The following is a 27,746-nucleotide window of genomic DNA, read 5'->3' as shown; positions in this document are numbered from 1 at the left end:
TCAATTACGTAAGCAAAAGATTGCCAAAAAGGTCCATTAATATGTAAGCCAGATACGCGATAAAGTATTTTACTGCAAATAACCCACGGGTTTAGAAGAGCTCCCAAATATATTAAGATTGTGCAGTACTTACATCCTTGTGGTAGAATATCCAATTTATAAGCCAAGCATGCCGGTAACGCTCAACACTCACACAACATTTCTAGTATAGTAATTTAAATACAGGTTGGAGCCATAATAAATCTAAATTAAAGGCATGTCCTTAATTTTCCACCTCCTAGCCCAGAGTGTCTAACTCCATTTTCAAGACTCTCCAACTACACCAAAAATGTCTTCCAAAGCACACACAGCCATCTTTTACTACTGCCGCCAGAGAAGTCCTGTTCAGAGAGGATAGAACAGAATAGAGATGCAACTCAATGATAAATTTCGGTACCAAGCCACTCGGCGCTAGTAGTTTCAGTCTCTCATCAGAGATGGCACCACAGTGCGCATTTTGTGCACTATCTTACCGCTATTATCAACAGATAGTGCAGAGGAGCATCATCCGGCACAGTGACGCACATCCGGGTGTGCCTACAGCTCCTACCCCCATCCTTTCCCCTGCCCCCGCCCCTCAACTGCCGGCGACAATAATGCAGTTCTACTATTTTCATGCCCAATACATTGTAATTCATATATTTTTATTTCCAAGTACTTACTATGTTGTAAATAATGATCTGATACCCCTAGCTCGTATGACATACTATGCTACTGAGAACATAACAGCAGCATTAACTTCAAATGAATGATTGATACATTAACACAAAGCTGATATTATAACAAATAAGAAATCCCTCCGAAAGCAAGACAATGGGGTATCACATCAATATCCAAGTACCACATGAAAATAAAAATAACAGAATTAAATGCACTGAGACAGGAAATATATAGAACTACATTAATAGAACCATTCAGCTTTCAGCCCCTGATGTGCACTCAAACAGGAAATACAGGACTGGCGATGATATATTTCAAATAAACAAGCACATGAGCACTTGGAATTCAAACAACACAAACACTGTGGCATCATGGGAACTATCGATTAAAATTGATATAAGTTCGAACACGGTTAATCGATTGGGTAAAGTCCAATTCGATGCAATTTAACAATATTATATCCACAATGCTTGACGTTTGTTAGAAGGGCCCACTGATTGAGGTTAGACTTGAAATACTTGAAATACTTTACTTTGAGACAGACTGCCTTTAATTATTAACATCGTTCATTATATGCCTACTTGCGTGCCATCTACAAGACGTGTATATAACTATTTACACGTTATGAATGACCACGAGCGCCATCTAAAAGGAGAGACTAAAACTACCTGAAGCTAGCTACAGATTGGAACCATAAGCCCTATTAGACTTTCACCCCCTGGTCCTGTTCTCCACTCGCAAGCGACCCGTGCGCACAGAGCAGAAGTGAGTGATGCACATGCGTGCAACTTATTGATCCACATATTGAGCGAATAGGGGAAGATAGAGCAATTGATGTAATAATTGCAGATGACAGTTTTAAAATAAATTTGCATTGTAGACTGCACAAATAGACGAGCGCTCCAAACAATGGATGCTAATGGGAGATAACATTCCAATACATAAGCAGACATGCCACCACTTGTTGCCATTTTCATGTCACTGATTTCACTAACACGTATGCAGTCACCTTATTGTTCAGTATTTTCCAATCAAACCTTGAGTATTCATGTACAATTTGGTCTCCAATGTTCCAAATATTATCGCAATCAAGTTGAAAGAGTGCAGAACTGCTTTTTAAGAATATTTATTATAAAAATATAAGATATTACCTTTTAGAAATTATGTTTCGTATGAATTTTTGTTGAATGAATTTAAATATGTATCGCTAGCCATTGGGTGTGTAATAGCTCAACAAATGTATCTCTATGAGGTTGTTAATACATTAATTGACGATAATAGTCTGCTTCACGTGATATGTTTTAATGTTATAACAGGAAATTTAAGATTTCGGCAATTGTACATAACTCCAGTCCCCAAAAATGTATTTTTTAAGAACTCTCCATTTATCAATGTGTGTGAAACTTAATTAATAAATATAATAAAAATCTTTAATTTGTGTATGAATATGACACATATGAAAATATATTGAAATAATTGTACTAATTAAAGCAATTTGTTTATATTTATAATATTTACAAAATTTGGTGACAATTTATTTTTTAAACGTAGCAACAGACTTCTGTATATGAGGTACTGTTTCATCCATTTCATCACCTCATTTACATAGCATTTTCATATTTTCTTCCTTTTGGCATTTCTGTGTGATTTGTGTCAAATAATTTGTAAAAGCCACCTTTAACTGGAGTGTGTCTCTGTTGGTGGCACATTTAATACATAAATAAATAAATATAATGCTAAGTTCACTTCTGACTAACATTCTTAGGCCATGCAGTATTTCAAGACTCAAAAATCTAGTGCTCTTCCACCTGAACTACTCAGCCTAAGTCAATCTGCAATGTTTCAACATCACCTCTGTCCAGTGATCCTTAGATCAGCCCTTTACGCTGATGACAGTGGAGCGCTCACGTCCTCAGTTAATCTGCACAGATTTGATAGCTATCTTTCAACATATTTTTCAATTTCTGAAGCCAAAGCTTTAATCTCTAAGTGATGTAAACATTACGGTAGCAATTAGAAGTCTCTAAAGTACAAACCTATGAGTTCAAAACGTTAAAATCAACAAGTGAGTGACCCCATGGTCACTCAGCTCTGAGATCAATATCCAATACGTCCATATAAGCAATACAAATATGTTAGGCCTTACACCACATCCCTAGTCCAATATAAAGTATGTATACTCACTACCCTGTACATAACTACAAGTTCAACTCAGATTCCCTCAGGTTGCCTTCCATTACGCCCCTATCAGTATTAAACGTTACAGCATTTCCCTAGTCCCATTAGCAAAATGTGTAGCCAACATCTTGTTCCAAGTCCAGCACCGAGTCCCAAAGATCACTCTCCAAACTTTCCCCTGTATGAGTATAGCATATGTATTAAGCCTTACACCATGTCCCTAGTCTTATTAGGACAATGTGTAGCCAAAGTTTTGTTCCTAGGTCCGCCCCGAGGGAGCTAATGCTTCTGCACATTGCACAAACGATAACTGGAGGTATGTTGTCAAGTTCAGAAGCAGCATTTTGAAGGCTGTTAATTACCTCGATCTCTGTGAAGTAACGGATAGAGAGGGGGGAGTGGTAAAGGTTTAGCTGTGTTTCGGTACATATTTGTACTTTTCCCTGGCTCATTATAGCCAACATTAAATTTCTAACTGAACGTTGAGGGAATGGCCTCAGGGGAGGCAACTAGTGTCATTAGAGTAGAATGCAATTTGTGCCGATTTCCCGTGTTTACTATTAAGGTAATAACATGCTGTTGTTACTTATCTTTTTCTGTGCAGTTCACATATGCTTCGTGGATGAGTTTCTTGGTGGTGGACCTCACACATTTATATTTGTCCCACATAAGATTGCTTGTATCCTTTTTCCATTTCCTGTAAAGCATATTTCTTTTGCGTATAATTTTGTCTCTAAATTTTGTGATCTATGGAGAGTTTTTCTTGGTAATGATGGGTAGAAGGCTTCTTAGAAGTTATGATAGCAGTTCCCAGCCAGCTGTTTGTAGTAATAGACTACTCTATTACATTTCTTTACTGGTGGTTTCTTTTATTTTGTGGTAGCTGTAACTGCTAGGTGTTCGGAGGAACAGGGGATTACTGCTGTTTCCAGTACTGAGGGTGGAGGGTTAGTAAGGACAAGAGTTTGGTTAAGTAATCAATTATTCAAGGAACACGTAGAGTTCTACAACGAATTTTCCTTCTAATGGACTGCTGCCAGAACATTTCGAAGATAAAATCACTAGCCTTCTAGATACGTTTGAATCAATGTTGTATATTTTGTGCATGACTTAGAGACAGTAGTAATTCCTCATTGATGTCACCGGTCGAGTTTGGAGCTCGTTACATGGAACCCAAAATGAACTTGCTTCCAGCGCACATGAATTCCACCAAAACAAATTCTGCATTTGTTTCCAGCAGCTCAAAGCAAACACGGTTACTCTCAGGTTTCATGACAATAAGTGATCTTCCCCCTGAGGTTTCCTAAATACTGTGTATGGCTGAGGTACCACTTCTATGTCATACATTGAAGAGTTCAGCCAGGATTCACTAACGCACACAATTGGTGGTTCTAAAGCAGCAAGAGTGGCCAGAATAGCCTGTATACACTTCACATATTTCAGCCTATGAGCACTAAATCAAAACACAGTAACCGTCCTGTTATGTGCAGACCAATATTCTGAGTTGCTAACATCATTATTTACACTGACTAATGTCGTATTAAAAATGATTCTGAGACTGAGAGAACTACACTTCCAACATGACCATGTCTGCACCCCTGAGTTAATTCTCTACAGTAGAGATGTATTAATCATTGCACATGTTCTCTGGACTGGTGAGTAAAAAAATGAACATGTCACAAATAGCTGATTCACATGATGTTTAGAATAACACATATTACACAGGCATTTGAATGAGACTTCTGAGTTTGTCCTGGGTTCAATTCCACATCTCCACTAAGAGCAACTGAACACATTACAAAGTGGAGAAATGATACGGACAGTTTGGCAACTTTGATCTCTCCGGAAACCCTCCAACCCTCCAGACGTCCGATACTCATTTCTAAGGTGGACTGCAGACCTTCACGTCTACAAAATGCCCAAGAATTAATCTCACATTTAGATACATTAATAAGCGCTTATTAATTTCTAAATCTGTATACTATTCTCTGTTTGTCAAGGAGTACTTCGAGACTGCTTTTGCAGATGTTACTACCCTTTATACCATTAAAAACACGACACAAACTCGGAGAACTCGTATCACTACGGAGCTGCTTGCCACCATTTTGAAACATTTTCTGGTTATTTTGTTGTGATGAGCTGCAGGTTTAAATATTCAAGATTGACATTCTTGCAAAATTTGAATCCTTCACTTTCATCCTACATAGCCAGACAAGAGGCAGTGTTGCTAACATTCCTACCCCAGAATATACTTTCCACCTGAATGAACACTGAGGATGCCGAGGCCAACCTCTCGCTCTGAATCAACCCCCACTTTTGCTTTTGTTTACTCACTTAATTTCACCATACCAGGATGCATCTCTCAAATAGATTGCTTACCTGTTACTCATGACCATTTATCAGATTTATTGATTTGATAGTTCTTCGAATATTGTGATGAGTGAGTGAGTGGTGTTTTGCATTTCTACCATACATTGCCTGTGATTGTGCAGAAATCAGCTACTGCTTACACTGTCAGATTTAACCCTCTGGTACACGCGCCGCGGAGTGAGAGTCCGCACTTTATTATTCTTTGGTATCATAGGCCGAAAATGCAAGGCAGAACAGGCTACCTTCTTGTAGCTTCCTTCTGCAACAATAAAAAGGCCGTGACGGTGTGAGAATGTCTGAGTAATCGCCGAGTTCTCGATTACAGAAGTTTATATTGTCAACTGCAGACTTGCGGAGTCTGAGTCCGCAGGCGTGTATTGGCGAGTTGTTAATCTTACTCACTGTTTTGGTAAGTCACTCATTCTTCCATTACTATTTATTATAAAATTATATAATTTTACTACCTACTTGTGATTATTTACAGTGGGATAAACACAATATTACAAAATGAGCTATGAATTATTATTTTACATGCTATTTCCAAGGAGTTGGTGCGATTTATTCCGAGAGTTATGGATCAAATCGAGCAGTGGTTGGACGACGATGAAGTTGGTGCAAGCGATGATAGTGATCAGGACGTCGTAAACAATAGTGATCGTAATTCTCAGAGCAAACAGTCCACATGTGAAGAGGACGTGACTGAAAGTGAGCAGCATGAAATGTATGTTGGAAAGGATGGGATCCAGTGGAATCATCAGCCTGTAATGAACCGTAATGGAAGGGTGAGGCGACCTGAACATAATCTTATAAAACACTTGCCTGAAGTAGTAGGAATTGCCATGAATACTGAGACGCCAGTTGAAGCTCTGCAATTGTTCTTTACCGACGAAATGCTATAAGAAATCGTAACATGCACAAATCGCTATGTATACTCTTGTGTCATACAAGTCAAGAAAAGACGAAGTTGTATTGGTTCTATCTACTTTCCATGAAAACCATTCTATTGATGACGATTCAGATGGATCAAAACCCTCACTGATTACCTTCTATAATGACACGAAGTGGGGCGTTGATAAGGTGGATGAAATGAAATGCACTTACTCCATGGCAAGAACATCAGGACGTCGTGACTTCTTCCGTGCGATATACTTCAATTAATAGAATGTAACGATTATAATTTTATTCCAAGAAGTATATTAAAAACCAATTATTGTTAATTTAAAATTAGTTTGCTAAGTCCTGTGATTTGCAGTTGACAACTTCTAATTTATCCCAAAGGACTGAAATGTTCTTGTAAATGTAGATTATATATGAATTTATCAATATAAATAAAATCGAAATAAAGTAATAATGATGTAAGACAGATTGACAGATGAGAGAAATCAGGAATTCTTTGTAAAAGAATTGAAATGAAAAGAATGGAAGCTTACAAACAATCGCGGACTGTCAGTCCGCGCGCGTGTATTGGTGTTACAACAGAGCGTGCGTTTAAAGGAGGGTTAAGAACAAAGATTGTGGAAGAGCAACAGGAGGCAAAGTTAACTGTTGGAGAGCAATAGACTTGACATTTAGACACTTAAATACCTCCAACCTGCATGGAGCAGTGTTTATAATGAGGTGATAGAGGTGAAGAAGAATAAAAAAAATACGGATGGAATACAACACACCAGCCACTGTGGATCATTGCTGTATTTCTAGCCACTGGATCCCAAGATCAAATTTTCAAAGGTCAGAAGAAATTCTGAGTATGGAAAGCAAATTGAGTACATCAGAACATGGTCATCCAGCTGCAAATAATCAGGCCTTGAAATATTAAAAAAATCCCAGGCAGGTTCTTTTTGCTATTTGCTTTATGTCGCCTCGACGCAGATAGGTCTTTTGGCGACGATGGGATAGGAAAGGCCTGGGAATGGGAGGGAAGCGGCCATGGCCTTAATTAAGGTACAGCCCCAGCATTTGCCTGGTGTGAAAATGGGAAACCAAGGAAAACCATCTTTAGGGCTGCCGACAGTGGGGCTCGAACTCACTACCTCGCGATTACAGGATACTGGCGGAACTTAAGCGACTGCAGCTATCGAGCTCGGTCCAGGCAGGTTTCTGATGTTATTCTTCCACTGAAAACAACATTCAAAAATATGTACCTAATAACACCACGATAAAAATCTACTACGCCATCATACGAGCCAATATATTTAACCCGGCATTACTCGCTAGGTCTTTACGTGCGTCGTTACTCGCTAGTGAGCGGAGCGCTCACCTTTACGTTTAAAGGCTATAATATGCCCATATAAAGTTGGAGGTATTTTTAATATGTCAATTTGAGATAGTTATTTATTTAGGAACACGGCCGAGTGGAATGGCTATGGAGGCAAGCTCTACATTTGGGAGACGCGCGAGTTCGATCCCCACCGTTAGCTGTCCTGAGAATAGTTTTCTGTTAACGCGTCCAGGCAAATGCCGGGGCAGATTCTATTCATAAACTACAGCCGATTCCTTTCACCTATTTAGCCAACTTCATTCACCATAATTTATTTCATCTTTATTAGCTCCTCAACTAAGGTTGGCGTCAGGAAGGGCATCTAGCCGTAAAGCAAGCCATTTAAACTGATCTCACAGAATTCAATAAACGAAATTTCCTCTCGTTCACAAAACTTGCAGACACTCTCAAACACAGTTATGATCATTTTCGTAAACCTCATCTGTTTCATTACTTTCAGTTTCGTTGTTCAAGAGCACTTTTTCCTCCGTTTCAGCCAACCACGAAAGTATCTGATTAGTGGATGGCATTGTAACTTGTATATATTGTCTAACAACAGTCACAGTATAAAGATTTCACTTAAACACAAACATGAAACAAACCCTGAATTATTACGAAGCGCGAAATGTAAGTAGCACAGTTACTCGCTACTGAGCGCACCGCTCACCAAACATATACTACTGTGCCTAATAATGAATTGCGGGTGTTTGTTTTCAAAGATAATGAAAGTGACTGGCACATCCCCTTCATAACATTCTGTTAGAAAGGTACAGGGAGTTTCAAAGTTGAAGGTCTTGTAGCATTCCAACAAGAAGCAATATAGTACGAAGGTGAGCGCCGCGCTCACCATGCGAGTAACCGCGGGTTAATGGCTTTGAAACTTAACAAGCCACTGAAGGTGACAGAAAAAATATCGATATCATAGAAAGAAGATATTTGCGAAGTGTCGCTAATGAATGAAATAGGGGTTTCCAAAAAAGAATCATGAAGATGTACAGAGGTATGAAAGGAGACAAAATCAAGTGCCTAATACACAGCAGATTGATTCTCTGGACTGGTCATGTTGCAAGAATGGCCAACAGCAAATTCATGTTCAAACAGACACCCCAAGAACACCTATTACAATATGGAGGAAAGAACTGGGATGGTAATATTAATAATCATTGTACTGGCTCAGATACCGATTGGTGCCAACTAGCCGGTCTGCTGACCACTAGATACTACGAGCTGTCTTATTTCAACTTTGTGAAATTTTCTCATGAGCCACGATCAAACCAACAAGTTCGGACAATGAGTGAAGAAGAGGAGAAAAAATTCGAGAATGATCTGGATGGACCTGTGCACACCTTGAACCCAAGACATTGGGATATCGAGGACTTCACTCGACCTCTTGTCTGCAGAGGGAGCTACTCAACATATAAATAGCAAATACCATATTGTCGAGAGTTAGGGGTATAAAATCTAATTAAGCAAAACAGTACTTACTTGTCTTCTTCTTTGAAGCAAGCAACCAACTGACCTACTGGGTGTTCATCTACACTTATTTCATTCTTAATATCGCTGGAAGGCTGTAAGGAACAAATATGTAAAACAAAGTAAGAAATGTAGAGTAAACAGATAACAAGAGTAAAAGTTTAAAAACAGACATGACAGCTGGCAAAATAAACTGCATAGTTACAGAAAAAAAATATCAATTTATTCTTCCAATGTAAAAAGAAAACAAGCAAACAAGTGTCAAGTCAAAATAATATGAAGAACAGGAACATGAAAAGGAACTTATAACAAGATAAAGAGGACAGCACTGGAAGAGGGAGCAAAAGAAGAAGAAAAACTAGAAGGACAACAATAATCTGTGCAATTTTTTCTTCTCCTCCTACAACTTCCTGTCAACATGTTCATCCTATTACGTGTACTTAAATGACTGGTCACTTGCTTGTTTCTGGTGTTCCCACAGATGACTCTGATTGTCAGATAGACATACATTGGATCTTAACCTGAGAAAGGTCAATCTCTTGCCTACCATGTTCAAGTTCGTAAAACAAATAGTCAGTTGTTGGACTTTTCATTGACTCTAGACAATCTGTGAAGGCTTTATTAATATAGGTTTATAACATTTATATTCAGATTATAAAGGACTGGCCGTGTTTTCTATGGATAGCAAGTACACCGCATTCCCAGAAGCCCCAGAATTGATTCTCGGACAAGTTCAAAAATATTATCATACTCTGATGGCTAGTTGCTGGTCCAGTCAGGCTGTATAAGAACAAAGTAGTTGTTAATTGATAGAGAGGTGGAGTCCATAGTCTAAAAAGCCAAGACTAATGACCAAGTAAATTTGTTTTATTCACCACACACCGACTTATAAAATGCAGGCCATCAGGCTGAGCAGGGGTCGCTTGACAGGGTAATGCTCACCAGAGCATAAGAGCCACAGGTTTTGGTTTGGTCTTAAAAGGACTCTCTTCAGAGAGATTAAAACTACCTAGTATGTTTCCTTGACATGATCAGAAACACCTAACCTTTTTTCAAATTATCATTCAACTGAAGTAGTCTACACATGACTTTGTATGCAATGTTAATTTTTTCTCTCGGGTTTTTGAAAGAGAGAAACCTTACACTTTGCTTCCTCACAAGTGAACTTTCCACAGTTCTAACAAAGGTAAAAGGATTCAATTTAGTTAAATGTCATTGATTATTTCATCAACAGAGCAATATTCAAATGAATTCATCAATCTAAACCTTACTAATGACAGTTGAAGGGTCATAACTAATGTTGTATATTTTGAAACCAACAACCAGCAAAAGAGAGGAATCTCCCATTGTCCTGTGTAGCAAGTGCTGCAAACAAATCAAGGCTCCAAAGCACATGGGTAACACTTCCCTGGAATATCTCAAGGCTCAATTCATCACAGATGAACATCTTCAGGATCGGCTGCATCCATTGATATGCCACGGAGCACATGTAGAATTTTATTGACTTTAATGTTAAATCTTATACCGGAAAGGCAACCCCAATTGTTGGCAACAACAAAGCTTTAAACAATAATCTACAGTATATTAACTCCATGAGAAGAAACATGCTTGAAACAGGCGACTCTCCAGATACACCCATAAAATATCTTCAATGGACTGGTCATACGAAGATTAAGTAGGCCACAAGTGGATGAAAACAGAAATGACATTTAATTAGCTCTAGAAAATGAAGGCGAACTGGAGTACGGGAGATACGATGGTTGGAACTTTAAGAGTGACAGCACTGCTGATGAGACGCCATGCAATGGAATCTAATAATGTCACTGACAGCACACGTTAGTTGTATACCTACCTTACCTCAGAGCATACCTTCTCACATCACATGCATGCAAACTGGCATAATGAACACAGCCTCGGGTTAGCTGGCAGCCTAAGTCAGTTTTGTCACGATGTGTTTGAAACAGGAACAATGGAATTGCATCAGGACTGATTTTGCCAAAGGTTGTACATCACGACAGTGTCCTCAAGGACTTCAAGAAGCTTGCAGCGAAACTGCATAGCCTTACAGGACAGTGGTATGGTGGATAAAATCCTTTCACGGGGGATGCCATGAGTGGCACATGTGTGTCAGCCAAGTCATCGTAGTGTCAGTGAAGGAGAAGGGCACGTTCTTGCCGTGTTAAAGGACACTATTCGATGTCATATAATATGTGAGCCGACCCGAGACACAGGTTTAGCAAATGAAAAAAAAAAAGAATGAAAATGGGTTCAGTGAGTTTCGCCCAGTACAAAGTTCACTGCTCGCTTACAGCTTGCGTCGAAAGTAACAGCAACAGCCTGCTTTCTCTTGCCGGGTCGGGCTGAGTAGCTTAGAAGCGCTAGCATTATAACATGACAGGTTCGATTCTGTCTTAGTCTGGTTATGCTAAAATAAGACGTGTCGGTAGAACTCTTGAGGAACTAAAGTCTTGCACATTGGCGTCTCTGGGTTCGATCATGGCTCAGTCTAAAGGTGCTTAGTAAAAGTTCTGAGGGACAAAATTCTAGCACCTCTGCATTTCCGGGTTCGATCCTAGCTCAGTCTGGTCGTGCACGGCAGAACTTCTGAGGGACTAAATTCCAGCACTTCGGCGTCTCTAGGTTCAATCCTAGCTCAGTCTGAGGTGCTTAGTAGAACTTCTGACAGACAAAATTCTAGCACCTTGGCATCTCTTGGTTCAATAATGGCTCAGTCTTAACGTGCTCATAAAAACTTTTGAAGGACTAAATTCCGGCAACTCAGGGTCTCAAGGTTCGATCCTGGCTTAGTTTTGTGGTATTTGAAGGTGCTCGGTAGAACTTTTGAGGGACTAAATTCCGGCACCTCGGAGCCTCGTGTTGTTAGCATAACAGGTTCGATTCTGTGGCTCAGTCCGGTGGTATTTGAAGGACTAAATTCCGACACCGCGGCGTCTCCGAAAACAGCAAGTTCGATCCTAGCTCAGTCCGCTGATTCAGCCTTATGTCGTTAGATTTACTGGCAGGATTCTTGAGGGACTAAATTCTGACACTTCGGCATCTTGTGTTGTTAACATAGTATCTTCGATTCCTGTAGCTCAATCTAAAGGTTCTTGGAAGAACTCTTGAGGGACTAAATTCCGGCACCTCGGTGTCTCCAGGTTCTATCCTGTTGCTTAGTCTGGTGGTAATTAAAGGTGCATGGTAGGACACTTGAGGGACTAAATTCCGACACCTCGGCGTTTCTAGCAGGTTCGATCCGGTAAGGGATAACCTAGACGATACCCCCCTTCTTTACGGCGCGTTGTTGTTAACTTAGAGTCGCTTCTTGCTAACAACTATTTTTGGGATACTAACACGGGAAGGAAGAAGGGCTTTAGTCTACTGCTTACTTTAAAGGCCTGTGTGTTTTCTCCCGACCGCTTAGAAAATCAGTGCATAAACTTTTGTTACAACTGTAGTGCAGACATATGCTGATTGCATAGGCGCCTAGTAACAAGTCGCAGTCGACCGGATGTAGTCTGTGTGAAACGCACGCCAGTTTGCAGATCTCCATGTGTGTGTAAAGTGTATGCATATACAATTCCTGTACTTTGATTCAAGCTGATTATCATCTACCGACTAGTAGTAAGACAAAAGGTAAGATTAATTTTTTGATTATTATTATTATTATTATTATTTACGATTTCTTTTTTCTTTGTTTTTAGAAAATCACCGTCTGCTGTTTACATTATTCCAGTAACCTTTCTTCAGTTTGCAGCCTTCAACTTAAGGTAAGCCTAAACTGCTGGTTGGTGTAGGCAGTTCTGTTGATAATCTAACTAACCTTCATCACTATGTGCTACACTTAGGCAGTAATATATCTACTGATAATTAGTTCTTTACTGGGTCGTAGGATAAAACTGGGGAGTAGGGCCAGTATCCCTCCCAGGAAGCCTCACCTGCTTGTAGTAGGATGGGAGGATTAGAAGACATAGACAAGGAAGAGGTTAATCTTGTAACTTCAAACTCGTAACAATGTCTGACCGCTACAGGTTGAAACTTGGTTTCTTCCGAACATTGCAACTTTTGTCTAATCTCTATTGATAAATGGTTGTTCTCTTCAAACCTAATGCTGGTTGCTGAAAATGACCGTTATTAATTGATTTTTTTTTCAGTTTTTAACCTTGCGACTCGAAGGAAGGACATTGAGTTACTATATTTTTAACAACGGCAACAACACCCTCATCGAACGTTATCTGCAAGAGTGCTTCTACTTTGTTAGGTATGGAACATTTATCTCTCTGTTTGCTTCTTCTAACTTTAAATTTACGATAATATCTGACCTCTATAGGTAAAAACTTGGTTTCTTCCGAAATTTACAACTATGTGTGTCTCCGTTACGTTTACATTTAATTTTGTAACTCCAAACTCGCGACAATATCTGACCTCCATAGGTTGAAACTTGGTTTCTTCCGAACATCGCAACTTTTGTCTAATCTCGATTGATAGATGGTTGTTCTCTTTTCAGAACTTGTTGCATACGCTGTTCTCCTAAACACCTTATCCTCAGAAAGAGAAGACACTATGTTCCCCTGCGAGCAGTGTAACGTAACGTTCACAAGACAGGATAACCTCACGCGTCATATAAAAACAAAATACCCTAGCATAACATCCGCTTTATGTGAAGTTTGTCGGGTGTATTTCGCTAATGTGGAGCAATACTAGGCCCACATAGTAGAAGTACATCAGGTATCTTCTTGCGACTGTAACCCTCAGGTAGTTCGAAAAAAGCATGTAACTACTGATGTAGATGTAAAAAGCTGTAGTAACAAAAAACCAAGTAAAAATGAAGAACATCAAACTACACTTCGAACACTGTAATACTAATGTACCATCTTCACATTTTCAGGATCACTTACGAAGGAATGCGCATAAAAAGAATGCCTGTAGAAGTGCTAGTAATACAAACATCGAAGAAATTAATACTGCATTTAAAAGTAGGATTTTTAGTTGCAGAATTCGTACTAGTCAGAAGTTTCAAAACAACGAAAACATTTTAAATTGCATTCAACCGGATGTGCAACAGCTCCTTGACAAAACTTTGCCTAATCATAATTTATTTGAAGTTAATTTCGAACTTTTTGCGTTGTATATTAAGAGCACAGATGAAAGTGAAATAACTGAAATTAAATCATTTAATACGAAGAATTTTGTAGTGAGTGAGTCAACTAATTTTAGTGATGTATCTAGGGATATCTTGAAGATTATTTCAACGAAGAGCGAGGACTTTCAAGAAAAAGAATCAGTGTGCGCTTTAGATGATACTTTGTATCTAGAAGTTAACATCAAAAAGTACAATCCCTTGCGAGGATCTTCATACATCGAGCTGCCAACATGGATTCAGCGAAAAGAAGCTGTTGTGAACGTTCAAAACAATGACGAGGCGTGTTTTGCATGGGATGTTGTGTCAGCTTTAAATCCTGCGAAATCGAATGCAGCGAATAGAACATCCTCGTATCTTCACTACTCATTACAACTAAATTTAGATAGTATAGAATTTCCTATGCAGTTAAAGGGCATTAAGCGCTTTGAACAACTAAATAATATTAGCATTAATGTGTATGGTGTAAACAAAAAGTCTGTAGTAGGTCCCCCGTATTATACATGTAATAAGAAGAGTACTCATGTTAACTTTCTCTATATCGAAAACAGTGAGAATAGTCACTTTTGTTGGATTAAAAATTTAAGTAGGCTTGTTTGTAGTCAGCTGTCAAACAGGTGTAACAAAAAATGGCTATGCGACGGATGCTTGCAGTATTTTAGAACTGAAGATCAGTTAACAAACCATTCTAAGAATGACTGCAATCATGTATGTACAGAGATACCTACCACAGGCATTTTTTTTTTAAATTTACAAATTATAAGAAGCAGATGTGGGTGCCTTTTGTTATTTACGCAGACTTTGAAGACATCCTCAAATCATTCAGCACATGCGCGCATAATCCAGACCACACTTTTACTAATACTACACACATGCATATCCCGTATAGCTTCGCGTATTATGTCAAGTGTAGTTATGATGGTACGCTTAAGAAGTTAGAGCTGTATTGAGGACGTAATGCTGCTAAAGTATTTTTAGAAAGACTTGAAAGTGATGCAGTGCGTCTTAGCAGTATTTTAAATACTAACATTCCTATGAAACTACTCACCGAAATTCAGTTACAAGAGCATGAACGTGCTACAAAATGTAGTATTTGTGATGGCGAATTTGCTGAAAATGACCCTAAAGTTTTCGATCATGACCATCTAACTGGCTTGTACAGATGCCCTGCTCATAATAGCTGCAATCTTAAGTACAGAGTTCCAAAATTTCTTCCTGTAATTTTTCATAACTTATCTGGTTACGACTCACATTTTATTATTTCACAATTTGGAGCTTCAGACGCAAAAAATAGATATAATTCCTCAGAACGAAGAGCGGTACATTGCATTTACAATGTGCGTAAAAGTAGATGAGGAGCATGCTATAAAACTGAGATTTCTTGACTCGTTTCGCTTTATGGCGAGTAGCCTTGATAAACTTTTGAGTAATTTGCAGCCAGAACAATTTACAGAAATTCGACATGTTTTTCCTGAAGAGCAGTTTAATTTAATTCGGCGTTATAAATATCTTAACTGCTTAGAACGCCTCGAAGAACGCGCCTTACCATAAAAACAATCATTTTACAGCTCGCTGAATTCAGCTGATATTAGTGATGATGACTATTTACATGCACAACGTATCTGGGAGCAGTTCCACATTCAAACGCTAGGCGAATACTCTGACTTATATTTAAAGACGGATGTACTTTGGTTAGCTGATGTTTTCGAAAATTTTCGCTGTGTTTGCAAGAAAACCTACAGCCCTGTTCCAAATCAGTATTTTACAGCACCTGGATTAAGTTGGGATGCCATGATAAAATACACGCAAGTGAATTTGGAACTGCTAACCGATATCGATATGGTGCAATTTATAAAATCGTCTATTCGAGGCGGTCTAAGTCAGTGCAGTGGGCGGTATTCTAAGGCAAATAATAAATACATGCCGAGTTTTGATTCTAGTCAGGAATCTCAGTATATTGTACATCTTGATGCTAACGATCAGTATGGGTGGGCGATGAGTCAGCATCTACCAAGTGGTTTCTGCTGGCTACCGCAGTGCGAAATTAACGATTTACAGCTGCACGCCCGAGAAGATGAAGCTAATATGGGCTATTTCTTTGAACTTGACTTACAGTATCCTAAAGAGTTACATACTTTTTATAATAACTTACCGTTCTGCCCTGAAAATATGAAGTCTCCGTACATCACATCAACAATGAAGATGCTAATCGCTAATTTGTGTGACAAATCTAAGTATGTCATTCATTATCGTAATTTAAAACAGTGTTTGCAGCGTGGTTTGAAGTTAACCAAAATCCATCGCGTACTAGAATTCAATCAGTCACTGCGGCTAAAGCCATATATCAATCTCAACAACGATTTGAGAACAAGTGCAATTAACGAGTTTAAGAAAGATTTCTACAAGCTCATGAATAACAGTGTTTTTGGTAAGTCTATGGAAAATGTCAACAAACACATTGATGTAAAATTGATTACAAACTGGGAAAATATTAAGCAAAGGTACGGTGCTAACCATTTAATAAGTAAACCGAATTTCCATAGCTGTACTATTATACATGAAAATTTAGTTATTATACAGATTAATCGTGTTAATGTTAAGTACGACAAACCTACCTACGTTGGCGTTGCTGTAATTGAATTAGCTAAAACACTGATGTATGATTTCCATTACGATTTTATGATGAAGTACGCTCATAATGCGCAACTGCTCTACACAGATACCGATTCGCTTATTTACCAAATCAAAACTGATAACTATTACAATGATATAAAGCCAGACTTTGGTAGGTTTGATACTAGTAACTAGCCTGAAAATAATCATTATAATCTACCACTAGTAAACAAAAAAGTTCTAGGTAAAATGAAAGACGAATGTGCTGGAAATATTATGGATTCATTTGTAGGTACCAAATCCAAATCATATTGCATAATACTCTTATATCAACTACAAATAAAGAGATTGAAAGGAATTAGAAAGAATGTAGTTCAGAATCAGCTAAGTTTAGAAAATTACAAAAATTGTATTAATAGTAATCCACGTATTCTACATAAGCAAATGGCTGTTATCAGAAGCAAGGCGCATCAGTTGTACACTCATTTAATTAGCAAGGTAGCCCTTAATAATGATGATTGCAAACAGTTTGTCATTCCAAATTCTACCAACACTCTAGCCTGGGGGCATAGTAGTACTGATAGGTACTATTCCATATAAAGCAGGTGTGTGTGTGTGTGTGTGTGTGTGTGTGTGTGTGTAAATATTATGCTAGAGGTGTGTACTTTGTAATATATACGCTAAGCTGTCTTACATCACAATTTACTGTACATATTGTATAAAGACAGTAAGAAGGGAGAGGTACGCTGAGAGCGTAGTACAGCGAATAATTTAAGTTTAAACTTGTACATATAAATATTAGCAGAATTGCATTATTACTTACGAAGGGTGAGGTACACAGACATTGTAAGATGTACATGTATGAAGTGAAAATAATACAGCAAGATGAAATTTGTACATACAAGATGTAAATAAATAATGTAGAAATGGCATATACTTTTATTTTAGATTAGGTATTACCTTCTCATCCTCCCGCTCTTTCGTCTTAAATACTCGAAGAAAAAAAGTATGTCAAGAAAGAAGGTGTTTAGCAGATTTGTAAGTATGTTATCATCTTAGAAGAGCAGCTCAGTAAGTATGTTGAGAAGAGAATTTTCTTTTCTGAACAGTGTTTGATTCTAGTCTTGCAATGCAGTGTTCTACAACTCTGAACTATAGTATGTGATTTCTGTGTTCTCAACACTTGTTGTAATATGTTTTGAACAGCAGAATGTGTTCAAGTCAAAACATGCAGCACGTGTGTCTTTGTGATGCATGTTTAAACTTGTTCAAAAAAGCTATGCCATGACAGAGGAGGAGGAGGTTGAGGAGGTAGTCATAACAGCCGGCGTTATATTGTGTAGTAGCCTCTAAGTGCTAATTAGCGTTGGGAAGGGCATATTGTCATAAACTAAGGATAGTCTCCTTTAAGATATTAGATGAGAGGTTGGGTTCGCGAATGCACTAAAGTTTTACTGTTTAATGATGATAGCTAATGGAAGTTGTCAAATTGTCCGCTACTACGATAAAGATAGAAGCACGGTGCTCTGTTGATTAAAGATGGCGGATGACAGCTGACGGAATTTTTCAAATTGCCTGCTACTACGATAAAGATAGCAGCACGGTGCTCTCTTGATTAAAGATGGCCCATGACAGCCGTCAAAAAAGCACGGAGATTTTTTAAATTACCCGCCAACACATTTCAAAGATAGTAGCTAAAGATAGCAGCACTGAGGTTTGCGATGCAAGATGGCGGATGACAGCTGACGGAATTTTTAAAATTGCCCGCAGTCCCGTAAAGATAGCAGCACGATGCTCCGTTAGTTAAAGATGGCCGATGTCAGCTGACGGAATTTTTCAAAATGCCCGCAGTGCCGTAGAGAAAGCAGCACGGTGCTCTCTTGATTAAAGATGGTGGATTACAGCTGTCAAAAAAGGACATGGACATTAAATTACCCACCACCACGATGAGGTTTAGTGCTATAAAGATGGCAGCTCGATGCTCTGTTGATTAAAGATGGCTGCTCTCAGCTCTTAAAAAAGCATGTGGGTTTGCTTCCAAACAAGTGCACGTGCAATTTTTCAAATAGCCGCCACCACATTGCAAAGCTAGTGCCGTAAAGAGGGCAGCATTAAGGTTAGCGATGCAAAATGGTGGATGACAGCTGTCAAAAAAGCACCTGGATTTGTTTACCAATTCAAATCTTGCGCTAAGGTTGCCCGTGTGGTTTAGTGCCGTAAATATGGCAGCACTGAGGTTAGCGATGCGTTGTTGTTTAAAGATGGTGGATGTCAGCTGTCAAAAAGCACGTGGCTGTGTTTAAAAATACAAATTTCGCGCCAAAATTTAAATTTCCTGCGGGAGGAGGAGGCCTCTACGGATGGCCTGAGGCGGAGGTGGCGGCCGAACCATCCACTTATACTACTCCTGAACCATATACTATGGTCCACAGATTCAAACCTTTGTGACTTTGACTTGACTCACAAGATGAAGGAACCACTTCGGGGCCTTTGCTCCAGAATTGATTCAGAGATTGGTCAGGCAGTAAACTGCTCCAATCGAACTATCAACATAACAGGTGCTGCAAGAGATATCGTATGATGTCCACACTGTTGGTAAAAAGATGCACACAATACTAGTGACTAATCTGTATGGCAGTAAATCATGGTATAACATTCATATCCTTTGCATGAGTTATAATTGAATATTTGCTACTATTAAAGTCACATCCCTCGTTTATGTTCAATAAGTTTCTATTTTAAAACTTGCTTCATGGTGCCCCGGCACAGATAGGGCTTATGGCAATGAAGGAATAGGAATGGGCTAGGAGTGGGCAGGAAGTAGCCTTGGCATTAACTCATTGGTGCCGACTTACGGAACCGTTCCTTACGCCGCCAATTTGGACCGAACACCTTTCAAACAGTGATAAACGGATTTCATAGATGTTTTTGAACACATTTGTCTGGAGCATGGTGTTGTATGGAACACTAACATGGACGGTAACTAGCTCAGGAAAAAAAGGTAGAAGGTTCTGAAATTTAGTGTGAAATATGAATGTTGAATGTGAGCTGGAAAGATCGAATCACGAACGAAGAGATACGGAATGAAATAGGAGAGAGATCAATTTTGTTAAATTTGACAAGAGATAGAATGATAGGACATATCTTAAGACACCCAGGACATGTTAAGTTGGTTTTTGGGGGAAGTGTAGTCAGTAAAAAAGAACAGTATGGGTAGACGACGATATGAATATGGCACGCAGATCAGAGCAGATGTAGGATGTAGTAGTTATCTAGAGATGAAAAGGATACCACAGGATAGGGGCTCATGAAGGGCTGCATCAAACCAGTCTTTGGACTAATGACTCTCAAAAAATAACAAGTGAGAAATTGTGTCCTGGTTAACAGAGACTGCAATTTGTTTCCAAGAAGACATGCTGAGAACCCGGTTATATTCATTAAGTAAGATGAAAAAGCCAGTCCAGTGCACTTATAAAATAGACTGTCTTTAAGCCAAACATGGTCATACTGTATTACACCTTTCTCCGTATCACCCAGAATTGAATCCCATTAAGCTGATATGGGCAAGTGTCACGAATGGCATTTCTGAACAAAATGTGGTGTTCAGAATTTACTTTATTATTTATTGTCTTGTTTTATATGGCAGGACTCTGGCTATGAAGCCTGCTATTCTGTCCGGCCATACATACACTTAAATGAAGAGTTAAATATACACTCAATTATCTACAATTTAATATCTTAAGGTATCAATCAAATGTTTTAATTAACCTAATAACTTAGCTATGATCTAATCCTACTATGTTATGAATAACTATTAATACTTATTAAGCAGGTTTGACAGAGTTTCATAAAGCGGAGGTGGTTTGACACGCTCCTAATTTCAGCAGGTAGAGAATTCCAAATCCGGCTGGCGGCGACTACAAATGATCTACTTTAGCCAGATGAGTGGTGAATGGGGATGCTTAGTACTGAGGTGGATGATGATCTGGTAGGAATATTAGAAGGTGATGCAAGGTAATGGAATTGTGTGCCAAGGTATTCAGGGGTGTTCAGGTTCAGTACATGATGTAACAGGGAAACAGTGTGTAAATTTCGTCGCTCTATTAAGCGTATCCATGCAAGTCTATCAAATGCGGGAGAAATATGGCTAAACCTTGGTATAACTGAAATATATCGAACACATGTGTTATGTGCCTTTTGGAGCTTGATGGAAAGTGAGGCGTTCAGGTTACTGCGTACTACGTCATCGTAGTAGAATATTGGCATTACCATACTTTCGATAAGCAGTTTTCTTACATTTTGCGGGAGTAAATCTCTTGAGTTTTTTTAAGGGAATGTAAGGAATAAAACACTCACTTACATATACCTGTTACATGATCGTTCCACTAAGCTTTTTATCCATTACCATCCCTAAGTTTTTAACTGTATCTTTCAACTGTAACTGAGTGCCTCTTAATGTTACTGAGTGGGTATGCATGTCTGTAAGTCGTGCGTGGGTTTTCTTGGTAGCTAAAAGAATACATTGAGATTTTCTGATATTGACTTTTAGTGCATAGTCATCGGTCCACATACATATTCTTTCTAGGTCGTCATTCATATTATTTATTGCAGTCGGTAAGTCACCACGATGTGCATGTGTATATATCTGTATGTCATCTGCATACATATGATATTGACAATGTTTAATTACTTGTGTTAGTCCTGAAATGAAGATCGAAAATAGCAGTGGTGCTAGCACTGACCCCTGTTGTATTCCAGTCTCAGAATGGAAGCATTACTATAATTTATGGTGAACAAATTGCTTCTAATACAAATGAGGACTGGAAGTAAAATTTGTGATCAAGTAAATAAATTTGAAGATCAGTAATTTCAATTGAAGGTTTATTGGACCATTGTAAACATAAACGTGAGAAGTGAAATGGACAGAAATAGTGACAGTGATGGAAGGAATACTGAAACTGCAAGAGAAACTGGTAACAAAATGACAGACACTGCCAGCAGAAGTGAAATAGGCATGGATATAGAATATGATGAAACAGTGGGAGGGGCATTCTCTAAGAGATTTAGTATGCCTAGATATTGTGACAGTGAATGAACCATAGTCTTCTATCAAGTGATTAACATACTAAGTTATGTGTAATGTGCAGTTACATGTGTAATTATTGGAAGTATTTGTGAAAGGCTTCTTAACAGGAATAACATAATTTACGATGAGATTGTATGTTTCATACGGCATGCATTGTACAATATCCTCACTTACACTCTCCTATGTATGCTCGACCTTAGTCCTTGTCACCTTCCACTAGAGCGCACTTCCTGTCCTGCACTTAAATGAGTGTTCTCCACAATTTGCAAAAGCTGTACCCAAATTTTGTGACTTTGTCCTCAACACAACAAAAGCATTGTAAAAAAAAACCTACACCGTCAGAAATTTTTCTGATGTACTATATACAGGCAGAGAGGTTAAAAAATTATGGTATATCTAGGGAGTAACATACGACCATTGTGCTGAAATCAAATGCTGGACAGAGGAAGCAGAGTCCATATTCATTAACATGTGGCAATGCCTATCCTGAAACGATCTCAGAATAAAGCTCAAAAAGAGAATAACAAAGTGCTGTGTCCTCTCCACCCTACAACAAACTGTAGAGCCCTATATATTTTATTACCCACAGAAAAGAGAATCGAAACTTTCAAGATGTGGATATATAATGGCAAATTGTGTAATTCCTGTAGGTTATTTTCATGTTTGACCAACGGAGATAGGACTTATACAACAAAAGGATACGAAAAGTTCTGGAGTAGAAAGGAAGCAGCCATGACCTTAATTATGGTACAGCCCCAGAATTTAATATGAAAATGGGAAACCATAAAAACCACCTTTAGGGCTGCCGACAGTGGGGTACCCAACACAACGAGCTGTCTACTTGAGCTTATCAAGACAATTTAACCCAAGAGGCTGAAATATATGCATCAAATTATGAGGAATCATAAAAAGGACAGTCTGTCACAAGTAATATTTTGAGGAAGATATTTAGGTAAAAGAAGACTTAGAAGAAGACGGACAACTCGGATCAATATTTTGAAGAAATGGGTTGGAGCTCTTTGGCACATGACAAAAGGAAGTTAGCCATGCTCATAGGCTAAATCTGGCTAGGATAAGATGCAGTAACAGTGAAGAAACCAGCCACCAGATGAAATGCAGTGGAGGGACTTTGAACAATAATAGCTGCTATGTATTACCTAGCATTAAATTTTGAACTACATGAAGAAAATATAAAAATCGTTTCAAAATATTGGAAATCTCACTATACATCTTTCCAAGGATCTTCAAAATGTCTGCTTTAAAATGAGGAGTTGCTCAATGAAGTATATTCGAAAGTTTGTTACAATTTCAATTATCAGAAAAAGTTTTTAAAATATTAGATTAATTCAAATGTGTTCACCTGTGTTTCTCTTGGCACTGCCAACTCTGATTTTGGTTCTTCTTTCAAATGCATCTCTTCCAATATAATTTTGTGATTGTCCTGTGGAAAAGTAAATATATTAGACAAATTTCTCAGACACATCAGGAAATGTATTTATATATGAGTGTTAACAATTCATCATTTGCTAGTAAATGAGACAGTTTCAGTTTCAAATTTTCATTACCATTTGTCAGAAAATCTTTATGTCGAATATCCATAAACGCATGACAACTAAGAGACATTCAATATTGGAGGCATGTAATGTTTGAATGCTCAGAATTATTTTTGAAGAGTAGAACAATTATATAATATTTAACATTCCAAAACAACATGGAATGATCACAAAAATATACAGACATGCAAATAATCTGCTCATTATAAGAAACCAATTCTGAATTATTAAGAACTTCATAATTTATCACTGTTATCTTTCACATCCTGTACCAGCAAATAAAACTCCGCAGGAAAATGTATTTTCCATATTTCCTCTTGTAAATGAAGTGCTCAGCCTGAAGGCAGGGAGGATCCTCAACAGCTCTATCATCAGCTGCCAAAGAGAGCTGGGTGTCACTGAGGAGGCAAACTAAGGAAATGAAGAGTCAGGTAGTTTTCCATTGCTTTCCTCTTCCAGCCAGACGGTGCTGTTACATACCAGTCTCTCATGTTCACTGAACTGTACACATAGACCAGCTATTTCACACCTCAATCACGTTCATATCGTAAGAGCCAAGGATGAGACAGAGACCCAAAATACAAGTGACAAACTTGTTCTGGGCAAATCCAGAAGACAACAGGCATTGAGCACACAGTATCTCAAAAGAGATGGATTAGAGCAGGCCACCTTATATGGAAGTCATCAAGGACATAAGCCCTAAAAAACCGAACCATTCTAATAGATTATCTACAACGTGATAGAGGGCCTCTGTATGCCTGCTCCTTGTGAAGGCATGAGTACGTATGGTCAGCTGACACGGATATTGCAATTTGCTTTACGTTGCACCAACACAGGCAGGTCTTTCGGTGACGGTGGGATAGGAAGTGGCTAGACGTGGAAAGGAAGTGACCATGGCCTTAATTAAGGGGCAGCCCAAGCATTTGCCTGGCGTGAAAACAGGAAACCACGGAACACCATCTTCACGGCTGCCAACAGTGAGTTCGACCCACTACTTCCTGATTACAAGCTCACAGCCATATGACCATAAATATTTTTTGGGATCAGCACTGCATGTTGATAGTCTGAAAACATGTACCCTCCTGCCATTGTTCCCACCTGTTCTTACGGGCAATCATTCTTGCTTCTTTCATGTCCGTTACTTCTAAGTTGTGAATAAGTTATCCTGAGTCCACTTTGCCTGATATACTTGATTATTATGATACCTTGATAACTGTTGCAATCCTTCCTTTTTGCTTGCTTATAGGTAGGTGCAATTACAGCTTTCATCCAATCTGAAGGTACCTTACTAACACTCCATGATAATCTTATTTTATGAAACCATTTCAACCCTTTCTTCCCAATATATGTCACAATTTCAGGTCTAATTACATTTACTCCTGCTGCTTTATGCAATGGAGTATATCTATGATCCTTTGCTATTCCTTAAGAATAATTTCACTAACATCACTGCTCTCTTGACACAAAACTTGAAAAACAATAGGGATTGCAAATAATATAATACACAGCGATGTTGCAAAAGAAAGACTGTGTTCTATGACTGAGAAAATTATTTGTATTAATTTGATGAGTGTGATGCTGTATTGTCTGACTCATCAGACTCCTCAAAGTGGTATTATGACAGCACATCTACTGTTTCATGTGAATATAAAAACTGATTAAATCTAAGTGATTTACAATAAATGTGAAATTCCTCTCAGGTAGAAAGAAAGTTTCTCACAGGCTATGTACTTTAGGAATTAAGACTGTAAGGCATTCTGAAAAGATATCTGCCTCATTAATCCTCCTATCAAAAAGTGTTCATGAGCAGAAAGTTTTAAAAATAGATTTCCAGTAAGGTTGGTAGAATTCAAATCAGGTTGGCCATGTATATATTTCGGCAGAGTAAAATCACTGTTTCAGTCTTCACATAAATCCAAACTAAATACATGGATGTTGAAATGATACTGAACCTAAAAACAATCCATGGATAAGAGGAATCTAAATGTGGGTTCAAATATATCCAGTATTCTTCAGTTACAGGAACTCAAACAACAACAAAAAAGAAAGGCAAAACCCCTAAGCTAAAAATATTTAGGTATCATTATTTCATCTGAAATGGATAATTAAAAGAAAATGCTGCCAAAATAATCAATATATACAGATACACAGTTGCTAGAGTTTATAAATATAGATTAAAGTCATTACTAATATGCATGGCTTATCAGTCCATGGACTAGAATGATGCAGCTTTATATGTCAATTTATCCTGTCCTACCAGCTTCTTCTCCAACAAGTGCAGTGTTTTCCCCAAAAATTTTGTCAGCCCAGTATCAGGAATGAGTGGCTAGGTGGGGAATACTACGCACTAAAACGGATATGAAAAACTTTCAATTTATTCCCCTCATGGCATTCATATTAACAGGCGGAAAACAGTAACTGCAAAATTGAACTATTTTAGTATTTTTACTCTGAACAAGACAACAGAGGATTTTGAACTTCTAGTGTTCTACCACTCATTCATAACCATTCAATACTGAGGATTAATATTCCATTGCTGTGGAGTGCCATACGGGTCTATGACATCATTGAAAACTGCTACACATTTAAACTCCCATGTAATTATGCTGAAAATAATGATTGATCATTTAACTAAACAGTTTTACAGTATGTAATTAGCACATATCTAAGTTATGTTAGCTGGGCAGTCTGTAACCATGGCAGGGCACTGCACTTAGGGAGAGCACTGTAGTTGAACATTAACATCATGGCCTGCCCTATCACTCTAAACCTCCAAACTTGCTCCTAAACTAAATTAATGAAATCCTGCAGAAATGTGTTTCTAAAAAGGTAGCAATAATAAGGTTGTTATAACAATCCTTCAGTTGTGCTAGATTTCAAAGAACATTAATAAAGCTGGCCTGTCACCCGGCAGCCCCGGATTCGATTCCCGGTTGGGTCAGGGTTTTTTATTTGTAAATGATTAATATCCCTGGCCTGGGGACTGGGTGTATGTGACATCCTTAAAGTTCCATTCCTCACATTCAAAACACAACACTTCGTCCATTCCAATTACAAGCAGGTTCATATTACATGGTGCAAGTAGGGACACAAGATCTCTATAGGTCGACGCCCTGAACAAATATCATTAAAAAATAATAAATAAAGCTGTTGCAGTACCAACAGCCACACAATCAGGTCAGGTGATACCAGTGTTGTAATATCATGGTGGAAAAAGAGGTGGTAACTATTTTGCCATTAACTGGTTTTTAAATGCAGTATAAGGTGAGTTTTCATTTCAATGGAATACTTAATCATCTCACTATCCATATGCGTCCTGTAAATTCCTCACCTTAACAGGGAATAAGTATAGTACCCCCCTAGATTTATCCCTCTGTGCAATCTCAAAAGCAATACTTCATGAAGCTTTAAGAGTATTGTGACAGTGGAAAATCCAATTATCAAAGTTGACCATCAATGTTATAAAACATTTTCAATCAGGAGAAAAGATGAGTATAAATCAATAATGAGCAAACACCCCATATAAGCCTAAATTTAAATTTGTTCATGCCAAAGAGGATAATACAGAATTATCAATACTGCATTAATGGACTCGATACCCTGATGATTTTAGGTGAGAAGGAAGCAACCACTCACAATCAGTAATTTTATCATGAACATTAACCTAAATATCACTGGAATAGTTTTACCTAATGAAAAAAAAAAAAGTCCATAGCATTGATAGGATCCAGAATCAGCACTAAGTTTTAGGTACTGATATCTAAAATTCATTGGAAATCTTACTTGGGCCTTGCAGGTAAGATAAAGGTGCTCATTCTTTAAAGAATAGGGCCAGGGTCAGTTAATTTACATTGAATATAATTAGTGTTTTGTAACCAATCATGAAACTATCCATGGGGAAAACTAATGAATGCAAGGTTCCAATGTCAACAACTATCCCCTATTTCCAATAACAATGAATGGCATCCAGCACATAATATTCTAGGGGTGATGGTGTGGTCTGCCCTGAAAATATATTATCAGTTTCAAATTTTGTACAATTATTTCACCCGTACATGTTTTGGGAGCCCCAAATTACTTCATCAGTGATTTATACATCATAAATCAATATTCCCCGTATCTTAAGGACTAACATTATTAATCTATGCATAACACATCATCAATATAAACCATTATTTTTAACACATACACACATAATGACCATTTCTTGATAATGTTTGTTGTAATGGAACACTTTACAACATGTATTAAAACATCAGATTGTTACCTTAGAAAAATCCATCAGTGATAAAATGTTTCTTCCAACTGTTTGTTCTGTTGTAGCCCACTTATGTGTAAAAGCAAAGCAAAGTCATCTCCGTACAGGCCATGGAGGCC

At 38.2% G+C, this 27,746-nt stretch overlaps 1 protein-coding gene across 1 annotated transcript in view; it reads right to left on the bottom strand.

Annotated features, from left to right (window-relative positions):
* Positions 1–27,746, bottom strand: part of LOC137502429 (uncharacterized) — a 78,076-nt gene that overhangs the window by 40,258 nt on the left and 10,072 nt on the right. Inside the window, exons 4-5 of the mRNA XM_068229540.1 lie at positions 23,177–23,257; positions 8,990–9,072 (exon numbers count right to left, since the gene is read on the bottom strand). Of these exons, the coding sequence (XP_068085641.1) occupies positions 8,990–9,072; positions 23,177–23,257 (164 nt within the window). The remainder of the gene's footprint in view (positions 1–8,989; positions 9,073–23,176; positions 23,258–27,746) is intronic.

Source organism: Anabrus simplex, chromosome 10, assembly GCF_040414725.1.
Source record: "Anabrus simplex isolate iqAnaSimp1 chromosome 10, ASM4041472v1, whole genome shotgun sequence".
Taxonomy (NCBI): domain Eukaryota; kingdom Metazoa; phylum Arthropoda; class Insecta; order Orthoptera; family Tettigoniidae; genus Anabrus; species Anabrus simplex.
Note: the sequence above shows the minus strand (reverse complement) of the source record. Positions and strands in the feature narration are given on the sequence as shown.